We start from the raw sequence: 13,967 nt of genomic DNA, 5'->3' as shown, positions 1-13,967 counted from the left end.
CTGTCTGAATGTGATCGTTGCCTGGCTCACCTTACTGGCTCCTGAGTGGTTGGCGTTAGGAATGGCACCCAGCTATAGAAACTCTGCCAGACCAGACTGGAACCTGGTGCAGCAGCTGGCTCTACAGACCCCAGTCAAACAGCATGGAAAACGGACATTAATCGATGATGATATATAAATATATATATATGCTGAGGCCCCATTCGGTCATGACTGACCATGGGATTGCACCTAGAAAGTTACCCTCCCAGGCACAAGTCTTGGCAAAGTTGTTTATGGAAGACCAGCAGTCACCCATGCATACTGGGCTCCCCTTTCCATGTCACCAGTGTCATCCAAGGGAAAGCAAAGGCCGATGCAGCTTGGCACCTGTGATGTTGCAACTCATTTCTACTGCTGAGTGAACTGGAGCAACATGAAATAAAGTGTCTTGCTCAAGAACACAACATGCAGCCTCGTCTGGCACCTGTGTCCGTGGCACATAAAAAACACCATCCGAGCGTGGCCGTTCGCCAGCCTCATCTGGCACCTTTGTCGGTGGCACATAAAAAGCACCCACTACACTCACGGAGTGGTTGGCGTTAGGAAGGGCATCCAGCTGTAGAAACACTGCCAGATCTGACTGGCCTGGTGCAGCCTTCGGGCTTCCCAGACCCCAGTTGAACCGTCCAACCCATGCTAGCATGGAAAGCGGACGTTAAACAATGATGATGATGATATATACATACACACACACACATGTGTATATTCAAAATTTTATGGTTGATTTATTAGTCCAAATGTAAAATAGACATAACTCATTGCAAATATACATTAAATCAGACTGTAAACAAGTTTACTTCAGTTAACAAAGTAATGTGACATACAAAATATTTCCAAGATGACGTTTTAAAAATTCTGTTTCAATCAAACCATTTGGTTTACGTTTTTTTTTTAATAGAAATTTACAATTATAAAAGCTGAAATATGAATATAATTTTGATAAATCTTTTCTTTACTTTGACATATACATATATATAAAACATGTTGAATGTTATACAAATTCCATTTCTAGTTGTAGAATATGGTAGCATTATTACACTGTTTTTACATTTCTATAGTTAGTCTGAGAAAGCAGGACAGATACTATAGAATGAGAAACAAGGATAACGAAATATGGTTGGTGTAGGTGACATGTAATTTCACTTGTTGCCAGTTAGCTGTTGGATGGAAAAACAGCAAGGGCAAAGGAAGTTCTAGAGGGTTAAGCAAAGTTCTGATTAGATAGAAACACAATGTTGTTTGGTAATAAGAGTAGCAAAAACTGTATAAAGTAAACTTAAATGCATTAGGATAACATAAATAGAAATTAAAGCAAAATAGAAAATACTAGAAGTGTCAAAAGCGTGTTGAAATTGAAAAATTGCTGAACAGGAAGATGGCTTTCTTTTTAAGTATGTATAATGCAGATATCATATTGTAAGGCAGATTTGAAAACTTTCTACAAATTTATAGCAGTTCGTAATTGAAATGTTTTTCAAGATATAGAGAGGAAAGTAAGTCTTGGTAGCAACTTAGCTAAGATACATCAGCCTGTAATTTTCACTACAACATAAACCATTCATAAATCAATCAGATGTAAATTTCTTTTCTATCATGGGCACAAGATCTGAAATCTTGGAGGGACAGGCTAGTCGATTACATCTACCCCATTGCTCATTTAGTACTTATTTTATCAACTCTGAATGGCAGAAAAGCAAAGCAGACCTTGGTGGAATTTGAACTGAGAACATAAAGCCAGAAGAAATGTCACTAAATATTTTGTCCACCATGCTAATGATTCTGCCAGCTTGCCACTTTAATCAGGTGTAAAAGGATAAAGATCCTTCCTGAATCATGTAGACGGCCAATTTCCCAGTTTCTGTGATATATATATTCCGCACCTGAACAGGCTGCCAGTCTGCTGTAGGATTACTCATTTTTGCCAGCTGAGTGGACTGGAGCAACATGAAATGAAATGTTTTGCTCACAAACACAATGTGTTGCCTAGTCAAGGAATTGAAACCACAATATTACGATTATGAGTCCAACACCCTAACCACTAAGCCACACATTTCCACAATCAACTGTAAATTTGATACAAAACATGAAACACAAGTATATTAGCCCAATGTAATTTTTGAGGTCAAACTATCCACAAGATTAAACACTTTACCTTTCAGTAATTTTAACTCAAAAATGAGTAAAGATTAGCAATGGTTCATAACATCATCAAGTGTCAATTTTATAAAAGAAAAAACAAACAAATAAAAGTATGTTGATATAGCATGAGGAGATGCAAAAAATCTCCAAGTATTTTAGGCAAGAATATCTGCCAAAGAATGAGTCTTCTCTGATCAAATGACAATTCAAAACATTAATTTTCTTTCTCTGTTTAGAGAGCACCAAAATGTTTACTTTTATAATTAATTACTGGTGATGTAGCCTATTATAATCCCAATGGCAAAGAAAAATAAATTAAATTACAAATAATTTAAATGCAATACATAATTACTTTGAGAGAAGTAATAAGAAAACAATTAAAACAGAATAAGAAATAAAAAGTGAAAGAAAGCAATTCTACATCTCATCTGAACTGTTAATATTTCTGAAAAGAGTGAGAAGCAGCTGAAAGCACCAATTATCATAGCAGCGATAATTGGTGCGTTCAGCTGTGTATTATGATTATTCCATATCTTGTTGCTGGCGAGTTTCATTGCTTACTGGAATCCGTTGAAGAAGTTTGTGGGGAGTATCTTTCATTGAATTTGGAAGCATCTTGGATTCATCTGAAATAAGAAACAAATATCTGGTAAAAAAAACAAAACAAAACAAAAAAAAAAAAAACATTGATAATTGTTTAAAAAGTCCTGCTTTCCAACTATATGACTGAAAGCTTGATTAGATTGCACGGCTCTTAGCACAAATGTCTTCTACATTAATCTCAATTTGAAAAATTTATGTCTTGTAAGAGGAATTATTTGGCAAATGGAGACCCATCCACTTTGGCTTGAAAGGAACTCAGCCACTATGCCTCCATGAGGTCCAACGCTTGAAAGGAACTCAGTCACTTTGCCTCCGTGAGGCCCAGCGTTCAAAGGTTGAGTTTTTACATGCCACCAGCACAGGTGCACTTGGCTTGATGGGACCTCTGAATCCTTTCATTACAGTATTTCTAGCCAAAATACACCCTTTATGAAATTCAATTAAATTCTAAAATAATCATGAATTTAGACTAGTTTCATTAACCCTTTCGTTACTATATTTCTGATCAAAATACACCCCTCATGAGTTTCAATTAAATTCTAAAATAATCATGAATTTAGGCTTGTTTCATTAAATAACTGTAACTTTTTTACTTATCAACATATTAATGTGATATTTGGAACATAATTAAAGAAAGGGTTTTTAATCAATTCTATTGCATAACTTTTGTCTCAAAGTGACTTTAATTACAGGTAAATCCAGGTAAATTGAGTAAAAGGTAAAAATATTAAAATTTTAAATTGAGCAAAAGGTAAAAATATTAAAATTTTGTTTAAACATCACCATAGAAAATGAATCATCAGCTAATATTCAAATGGGTATGCAACAAAATTTTGATAAAGAAGAATTGTGCACATCACTAAGATCATCAGTTGAATTTAATGCACAACAGGTGTACCATAAAGGTGGAATAAACTGAAATACTGGAATCCACCGCAAGTTTGACCGAACTAAAGAAATCGGTCAAAAAATAACATACGGCCCTGGTTATGGTATGGAAGTGATAAATTCCAAACCACATCGTTCCCTAGGCCATTCTGACTAACATTATTTTCCCTGTATAAAAACTAAATCCACAGCAGTACCCAGTATTTGCTTCACAAATTTTCCAAACTTTGATCCCTCATTTTATGTTTTGTTTACATTCTGCATAAATTTGTTTCTGCATTGATCGCTTCAAACAATAACTTCCAGACCACATTGTACCCTAAGCCATGCTGACTAACATTAGTTTCCCTGTATAAAAACCAAATCCACAACAGTACCCAGTATTTGCTTCACAAATTTTCCAAACTTTTGTGTTTGTTTACAATCTGCGTAAATTTGTTTCCGAAGTGATTGCTTCAAACTAGCATACTGAAAAAAATAAAAGTCTAATGGTTTCGCTTCCTAAGAAAGACTATAGATAAATTATCTCTCCAGAAAAATTGCTAATAAAAACATTTTTAAAGTTTTTTACTTCATTCTGATGTAAAACCGTCTTTGCTGTTGCCATCGCCGCTTTGTTTCTTCGGAATCGTTGATTTCGGATAAAAAAATATCATATTAATTATTGTACACCACGTGCTTTTGACCTCATTCATTCTTTTTCTCAATATCTCCCTATTTTCCGTTGAAAAGGCTTTAAATTCGGAATTAATGCTTGATAACATGAAACTCCTATCCATTTTCAAAGTTGAAGAAAAATCAATGCCGAAAAAAATCTCCCAAAATTCACTGAGTTGAGATATCACTTCAAGCAATGTCGGATACTATAACTTAACTATTTACAATGTGAAATCACATGTTTTAATGAATGTACCAATGAAATTTGGGTTCAAATTTACATTTAAATAACAATAGGTTCTCTCGGCCGGGTTGGTATTATGAACCAAAAAATTTTTGGCCGGGTACGGCTGGGTTAGTAACGAAAGGGTTAAACAACTGTAACTTTTTTATTTATGAACATATTAATGTGATTTTTGGAACACAGTTGAAAATGGGTTCTTAATCAACTCTGTTGCAAAAGGTTTGTCTCAAAGTGACTCTAATTACAGGTAAATTCAGCAAAATATAAAAATATTTAAATTTTGTTTAAACATTATCATAGAAAATGAGTCATCAGCTAATATTCAATAGGATATGCAGCAAAATTTTAATATAGAAGAATTGTGCACATAAGAACAGGTAAAGGTAAAATGAAATGAAAAATCGGAATTTGTTTTTGAAAAATCCTTCAAATTTGGAATCACTGCTTGGTAGCAGAAAACTCCTATCAATTTTAAAAGCTGAAAAAAATTTGCTGAAGAAAAAATGTGGAAAAAAAAAATCTCCCCAAATTCACAGAGTTCGGATATCATGTCAAACAATGTTGGATATTATAACTTGATTATTTACAAAGAGAAATCACGTGTTTTCATGAATGTACTAACAAGATTTGTTCTGAAATTCACATTTAAATAACAATGAGTTCTCTCAGCTGGCTATGGCTGGGGTTGGTTGTTAGAATCAAAATATTTTACGGCCAGCCACAGCCGGGTTGGCATTGAAAGGGTTACAGTGCACACCACCAAAGGTTTTGGTCACTAGTCATTGCCTCAGTGAGGTTCAAAGTTTGGAGATCATACTTTACCACCTCATCCCATGTCTTCCTGGGTCTACCTCTACCACAGGTTCCCTCCACAGTTAGAGATCAGCACTTCTTTACACAGCTGTCCTTGTCCATACACATCGCATGACCATACCAGTGCAGTTGTCTCTCTTGCACACTGCATCTGATTCCTCTTATGCCTAACTTTTCTCTAAAGATGCTTACACTCTGTCAAACATGCACACTGACATTGCACATCCAGCGAAGCATACTAGCTTCATTTCTCTCAAGCCAACACATGTCCTCGGCTGTTATAGCCCATATTTCACTGCCATGCATACAGGCATCAGACAATCTGACTTTCACTCTGAGAGAGAGGCCCTTGCGAGTGAGTTTGGTAGCAGCCCCATGTATTATAAGTATTTAACATCCATGTTCCACACATGCATGTGAGTATAGCTCTTTGTTTTAACACTGCTTGATAGATGTAAATGCAGGAAATGTCTTTGGATTCCTGTCTTCACTGAAGATTCTAAAATGGCCTTGTACTCTGAAAATTCAATACACTGCTTCAGTCCATTAGCAAGCAGTTGACATATGATGTATGTTGTTCCACAGGCATGGATGTGCAAGATATATCAACATCTTTTAGATGAGGTGGGGTATATCATCAGTGATGTTTCAGGTCTTTCAACATCAACCTTGCTCAGGTGATGCAGTCAGGGTTGATCAGATCTCAAATTGTGTCTCAGTAGTAATATTCCATGGATCAGCCCCCTTAATCTGAAATCACCTGATAATATTCTCTGCAGCTTCACTTGTAGACTGAATGGTTCTCTTCCTTGCCATCTCTGTAAAACTCAACTGGTTGAAAACTTTGCTGAGTGAGTGTCCCACAGAGCCCCTAAAACCCATTGCTACAGGCTCATTTATTTTCCATCCTATCTGCTGGCACTTCACTTTTCTTGATGTTTTGTACATTTGCTATTACTCAGATATGGTCTGTTGTTCTGTTGCCCCAGAGGTGATGATCATATATGGCTAGAGCATTGTTGGTTCTATGTATTATGCAAACTTCAGCTGCCTGTCCCTGTTGACTTGCAGCTACCAGTCAGTAGTTGTGCAGAGAAGGCTTGCTTTTCATTTTGGCTGTGGATGCAATTCTGCTCTAGCTTAGCAAAACTTCATTTGGGATGTAATGGCATTTACTTGCAAGAATATTCTGCATTATGCATTTTTGCTGCCTCTGGTTAGTTCAAACCCAATGAAGAGTCAATGGTGACCTGATTAACAAAATTACCTTCATAAAAAAAATCTTCAAATTCTAGCTACACCCTTTCATTATGTGTCCTTTTCTTCAAATTTTGGCTCTAAAGGTAGATAGATAGATGCTAACAATCTTAACTAAGACTGAACTGTTTACTCATAATTCAAATTCCTAAAAGCTGTTCTACATTTCTCTTTCTAAATCTTACACCAAATATTAGCAAGTGCTGATTAAAAGTTAATAGCATTTATTTAAGCTGACACTCAAACAATTTAACTAAAAGTTTTTGACAATGATGATAGAAAGTAGAATGCTCTATAAAGTAAGTGTGATGTATTATGGAAGAACTGTAGAGGACTTTCTCTTTCAACCTTCCAGAGTTGATGAAATATGAAGTCAATTTAACTGATTTTGCCACTGCAAATTTGTGGTCTTGTGCCGATATAAGAAATTATTGCTGCCACCACCAAACTATTGCTGAGTTTTCAGATCCACTTCCACTGTTTGTGGCAGTAATGTATTTTGCTTGGTCAGTTATATGGATATCTTTTCTAACCTGCCTCTCATTGCATGTAAGCATTTTTCAATAGAAATACCAACAATACATTGTAAGGCTATGTGTTCAAGCACCCTACTCAAATGATATAAGAAGGGAGCATCTTAATGTTAATCCTACTGAAAATAGCAACCAAATTTTCCTTAACAACAACAAAATTATGGTATAAAGAAGTCCTAGATACTTTTTAAAGACTGGGTGGTGACTATTAGAATATTTTAGATCATATATCTGCTTGATTGGTTTTAGCAGGAGATTAAACAACAATAACAAGTGACAATGAAGAGTAAGAAAAAATATATCACTAACTTTTTGCATATAATAATTGTAGGGCTTCTGCTTGAGAATGAACACTTTTAGCTGATTCTTGAAGAATACTGCTGGCAATTTGTAAATAAATCACCTGAAAAGAGGGAACCAAACATATTTGTTAAAATTACAGCATAAAAAAACAACAATAACAACAATGCTGCCACCACCAATATGTTTGGTATCCGGTTTAACCTTTTAGCATTCAAATTACTCTGTTAAATTGTAAAGCTTATTTATTTATACTGTTTTGAATTAATCATGTATTCTCATAGTTTTGAAATTTCAATGTTATTATTGCCTTTTTTTAGAATGACATTGTAGGATAGGTGTGAGAGGCTAGGACTGGCCAGTTTGAAGATAAAACAGGAGGCATATTTGGGCAGGATATGGCCAGTTTAAATGACAAAGGGTTAAAAGAATATAGATCAAAACTATGTAAACACAAGCATAGCTACACAGCCAAGAAGTCCACTTTGCAGGTACATGGGTTTCGAATGACTGCAAGGCACTTTGGGCAAGTGTCATCTACTATAGCACCAGGCTGATGACTGTCTTATGATTGAATTTGCTAGTTGGAAACTATAGGAAACCCACAGTGTATGTATACTGTAAATCCTCGAGTATAGTCCGCCCTTGAGTATAATACGCAAGGGATTTTTTGGGGGTTGTACCTCTGAAAAACCTAAACCTTGTGTATAATATGCACCCTTTCTCTAACTTGAGTCATGCGTAATTAAGCCAGCAGCACCTAGTCAAACAAACACTTCTGCGCATGCGTAATACAATAATGGTGATGTTCTTAACTGTTATATAGGAATGTAAATATGTTCACAAATTGTTTTTGTTACATGTTATTCTGTGTTCTGAATACTTTTATTTTAATAAATGTTGCTTACTGCAAGTTATGGATGATTCTTTTATGGCTTCATTGCTTTCAGGCTTAGCTTAAGGTATTTTCGCGCCCAACATCACAAAATGCGTCTGAATAAACATTGCCGGACAGCAAATTGAGACTCGAACATTGCTTAGAAAATATTTTTCATTTTTAACCTCATATATAGTACACACTAGTGATTTTGACTTTTAAATTTTGGGAAAAAAATGTGGATTATACTCGAGGATTTACGGTATACATGTGTACAAGAAAGTTGGCATCTTATAGTTTTAATACCTGAGCAAAATGGTAATATGATTTTACATTCCTTATTGACATTATGACCGGCTGCTCAACACTTTTGAAGACCACACCCTGGAATGTGTATGTGTGTGTGTGTGATGATGGGCTTCTTTATTATTTCTATAAACTTAATTAAGTTATTGGTCAATCCAAGGCTACAACAGAAGATACTTGCCCAAGATGCTGCACAGTAGGACACAACTTGGAATCATATGATTGTAGAGCAAACTTCTTAACCACATAGTTGTCTTTGAACCCAATTTGTGCTCTTCAAGAGAGAAAACAAAATTGTCACTTACACTAATATCGGCTGATTTGAGAGATTGATTGATAGTCTCTTGAATTTTCTTTGGTTCAAATTCAACTGCAGGAAGATAATTTTCAGAGGTTTCCAAAACTGCTTCAGGTAGATCTTTATAATTCTTCAACTTTATAACATCTCGTCTGATTGAAAAATAAATAAGTGAATAAATAAAATAATTCTATAATATAACTTATTATATACAACATACAGTAAACAAACTTTTGTTTGCTTTTGGAAGCGTCAAATGAACTTGTCTGCTGACAACTTTTCTGCTTTATAGGGGTAAAATATGCAATCTTTCTGCTGTGTCCACAGCTATACATGCATTCAAAATATTACTTTCTTGTCTGTTAATACATAACTTATGAAGTAATATTGACCTTGTTTAGTACCAGGTCAGGTGTAAATGAGCAGATCTATGATCAAAAGGTATGCCAGCTACGACTATACTATCATTTTTTTATAGCTAGATTTGCTGTGCCTAATGTGAGCTACCTTTTCTAAAATGGCAGTGATATAAGTTGAGGGATATTTGGCTGTTATTTCTAACAGGTTGAATGAATGTAGAGACTCTGTCACTGGCTCATATTGATAATGATTTCTTACAGTCTGATGGCTATAGTGAAAGATAGGTGATTATACAGGGTGCAGTGAATAAATTGTCATCTAAATTATGCAGAAATAAAAATAACACTGACATCTCATTTTAACAAATATATTTACCACAATTACATAAATATATCTTGAAATACTAAAGAGTAAATCTATTCAATAAAATTGTCACTGGCTTCAACCACAGCTTGCAGACTTTAGAATATCCTGCTACTCTTCTGGATGGTCTCCTTGTTTAAGTTGGTGAATGCTGCCATAAACCTTGCCTTCAGTTCATCTTTGGTGTTACAAAATATTGTGTTGGTCTCTCTCTCAACTGTGCCCCACACATAATCAAGGGGGTTGCAGTCTGGGAAGTTGGGTGGTCAGACATTAGGGGTGATGTTGTCACAGAAATTGTCTGACAGCTATGACTGGGTTCTCCTGATGGTGTGGCATGGTGCAGAGTCCTGTTGTTAGACATAGGGTCTTCCAGTAGCCACCCTCTTGACTCAGGGCAGCACTACCTCCTCCAGGTACTTGATGTAGGCTGCTATGCTGAGTCTGAGGCCGTGTGGGAAGATGAATAGAGGCATAACCACACCTTCACTAGTGATTACTTGAAACACCAAGATGTTGACTAGATGTTTGATTTTTCTCATACCTCAGACTGACACCCAAACACTCTGGAATGTTCGTACTGGAGCTTCTGGTGCAAATGCCAAGCAGTACAGCATGTTGTTTCCAAATTTCTGGAAGAGTGAATTGTATCATGGTGCTGTTTTTCTCACAGACAGTGTCCAACTGACCCTACTATACTGTGTAATCAACAAAATAAAAAACAAAGAATGTGCATGCGCAGAATTGAAAATATAAAATGGCAACAATTCACACACTGTATAAATAGTTATTACTTATATTGACCTTGAAAGGGTCATTTCAGGGAGGATATCACTCAATATGTAGACGGACAGAACTAATTAATGTAATGTAATTACCTTTAATTAAGAGCACTGATATGTCTGTACAGTTATGAAATTTGCTTCATAACATTGTGGTTTCAGGCTCAGTCCTGCAGAGTGTCACCTCAGGTACCTGGCCCAAATGCTAGCAATAAAGTGGACTGCATTAAAAACACCCAAGAGCTAGGTGTTGTAGTTAAACACCCAAGAGCTAGGTGTTGTAGTTAAACCAGCTAATACTTGAATATAAAAGCAACAACCAAAGTATTGTAAAACATTTAAGAACCAAAGGTTAAATTCTTTTCTTCTCTTCCACCTCATGGCAAGCAGCAAACATTTTATTTTACAAATAATTTGGCCCATTAATAATCTCCTCGTACTCTAGTTCTCTAGTTTTTATTTTTGTAGTCTTTGTAAAAACCTTTATGTTAGCACTCCTACTATTTCTGATAGTCTGTCATTTTATAAACCAACAAGTCTTCAATAAACTGTGTTTGAAAAAGGATGGGATGGTTGCAACTGGAGTGCTTTTGATCAGACCATGGAACAAACAACAGATCACCCTAAACCAGTGCTCTGAAACCTTTTTTCACTTGCAATAGATGTATATTCTTTTCAAAATTTGGTGGCACACCTTAACTAAAAATATAATTAAGAGTATGGGGAAAAAATTATATTCAGGTTACACTGTGGCACACCTAGCATCGTCATGGGGCACATCAGTGTGCCATGGCATACCGGTTGCAGAGCACTGCCCTAAACTATTAACATAATTTAATTCTGCATCCTTATATCATCATTTACATAATTCTGCATCATTAGCCAAGAAATGTTGAGTATTTTCAACCTGGAACACAAAGATATAAACAGGTAAACCACTGAATTGATTATGGTAATGACTGGAGAATGTTAACCAATCAGTTATTACAAATCATTATTTTAATGTCCACTCTTCCATGCTCATCATCATCATCATTGTCATTTAACATCTGCTTTCCATGCTGGCATGGGTTGGACGGTTTGACTGAAGACTGGCGAGCCAGAAGGCTGCACCAGGCTCCAATCTGATCTAGTAAAGTTTCTACAGCTGGATGCCCTTCCTAACGCCAACCACTCTAAGAGTGTAGTAGGTGCTATTACGTGCCACCAGCACAAGGGCCAGTCAGGCAGTACTGGCAACAACCACATTCAAAAGGTATTTTCTTACGTGTCACCTGTATGGGAGCCAGTCCGGCGGCATTGGCAATGCTACCAGCACATGTGCCAGTAATTCAACGCTGGCAACGATCACGCTTGAATGGTGCTTTTTACGAGCCACTGGCATGGAAGCCAGTTAGCGGCCCATGGTTGGATCTCTTTTCCAATGCCAACACTCACCTGTCTCCAAGAAAGATAATATTTCCACAGGACCAGAGATTTTATTGAAGAATGGGAGTGAAGGACCCTACCTGTATGAACCTATACATGTCTCTCTCTTTATATATATATATATATAGACCCAAGAAGACCTTAGATGAGGAGGTGAAGCACAACCTTCAAATGTTGGGCCTCACAGAGGCAATGACAAGTGACCAAGACCATTGGAGATATGCTGTGCATGAGAAGACCCGGCAAACCAAGTGAGATCGTAACCATGGCCGATGTCAGTGTCGCATAACTGGCCTGTTCAAAAGTATCCTTCAATTGTTGGGCAATAAGCTGTGCCTGAGAAGACCTGATGAGTGAAGTAAAATCGTTGTCATGGCCATGTGCTGCCTGACTGGCTCTCGAGCTGGTGGCACGTAAAAAGCACCCACTACACTCTAGAATGGTTGGCGTTAGGAAGGGCATTCAGCTAAACCTTGCCAGAACAGATAGGAGCCTGGTGCAGTCTCCTGGCTTGCCAGTCCTCAGTCAAAATGTCAAATCCATGCCAGCATGGAAAGTGGACATTAAACGATGATGATGATGATAATGATATATATAAACAGAGAAGCTTCTTTCAGTTTCCTTTAACCAAATTCATTCACAATGCTTTGGTTGGCCCAGGGCTATAGTAGAAGACACTTGCACAAGATGTCAAATGGTGGGATTGAACCCAGAACCATGTGGTTGGGGAGAAAATGTATTTCTTAAAAGTGTTAGTGATACGAGTAAAATAAAGGTAAATATTCCCAAAGTTGCGAGGGTCTTTTAATAGCCAGAAGCAGTACTGGGCTTCAATGTCAGAGTAGTAAGTAATTCATGACAATAAGTCCATCAAAGAACACCGCCTACATGCTGCAACAATTAATTGTGAAAATAATCCTTGGAGACATTTAGTTGAATAACTAATTTTTGTTATTAAGTTGATTTTTATTTTAGCTAAGACCAAAAAGGGTCTTAGACAAAATAAAGATGAAAAGTCTTAAATATGGTGGGGTTTATATCAAAACTGGTGGAAGTGCAAGGTCAGTTGGTATTGAAAAACTTGGAAGGATGTAAAACAATCTTCCCCTGGACATAAATACAGTCCATCATGAATAATATTGTGGTCTTGGTTCAATGCACAAAGAAAAAACAAAAAAAAACAACAACCATGTAGTAATAACTGAGATAGTTTTGATCATAGTTGAACTTGATGAGGGTTTACTTAGGAACTATACACCAACACAAACAATAAATATTATAACTTACAGCTCAGCATCAGTAACCATCTTTCTGGTTTTGTGTTTCAGTTCATCCCAGCATCTTGATTCTTCCTCTATACTTAATATGAAAAAAAAAAGGACCATGAATATCAACCACTGCTACTACACCATCATTATAGCCACCACTACCATTATGATCACCTTCCACTCCCCAAATTACCTCTAAACACACAGAGGTTGAAGATTACATGAACACTGAAAGAAAAACCTCTGACATGTTTTACCTTGTGTACTGCTAATAAGGGAAAAGTTTAACCCTTTTGTTACTAACTTGGCCAAAACCGGCTCTGGCTCTGTGGTAAATGTCTTGTTTTCATAAGTTTTGAATTAAAATATAACACCAAGCCTTAGTCATAATTTATGTTCCTAACACTAGCTTAAAGATAACTAGGTTATTTTACTAAATTCTTTGTTATATTTAAAATAATTGAAAGAAACACAGAGCATCTCAAAATAAGTACAGTAACGAAAGGGTTAAGGTAACTTATTTTAAACAATTTAGTCAGAGAGAGAAGGGCAGCACCCACAAAACTTTTTCATTTCTAGGGTCTGAGACAGGTGGGAAAAAAGAAAAAAAGTAATTCTCAAATTAGACACCTGGCTCTAATATTTGCAATGAAGCAAATTGCACTGAAGGCACCTAAGGACTATAATAATGAAGACATTTGCTCAAAGTGACTTGCAGTGGCACTGAATCCAAAACTGTAAAGTAAACTTCTTAACTGGACAGTCATGCTTGCATACTTGTGTTGTTTCTGAGCAACAGAAGCGAAACC

General features: G+C 36.3%; 1 protein-coding gene across 3 annotated transcripts in view; it reads right to left on the bottom strand.

Moving 5' to 3' along the window:
- Nucleotides 1-809: 809 nt before the first annotated feature.
- LOC115230613 overlaps nt 810-13,967 on the bottom strand; it is a 29,834-nt gene continuing 16,676 nt past the window's right edge. For 2 of the 3 annotated variants that reach the window (XM_029800755.2, XM_029800763.2), the window contains exons 7-10: nt 13,178-13,249; nt 8,965-9,109; nt 7,486-7,579; nt 810-2,807 (exon numbers count right to left, since the gene is read on the bottom strand). In XM_029800755.2, the coding sequence (XP_029656615.1) occupies nt 2,704-2,807; nt 7,486-7,579; nt 8,965-9,109; nt 13,178-13,249 (415 nt within the window). In that variant the 3' untranslated portion in view covers nt 810-2,703. Of the gene's footprint in view, nt 2,808-7,481; nt 7,580-8,964; nt 9,110-13,177; nt 13,250-13,967 lie in introns of all 3 variants that reach the window. The other variant, XM_036498724.1, reaches the window with a different exon arrangement.

The sequence above is a fragment of the Octopus sinensis genome, linkage group LG2, assembly GCF_006345805.1.
Source record: "Octopus sinensis linkage group LG2, ASM634580v1, whole genome shotgun sequence".
Taxonomy (NCBI): domain Eukaryota; kingdom Metazoa; phylum Mollusca; class Cephalopoda; order Octopoda; family Octopodidae; genus Octopus; species Octopus sinensis.
Note: the sequence above shows the minus strand (reverse complement) of the source record. Positions and strands in the feature narration are given on the sequence as shown.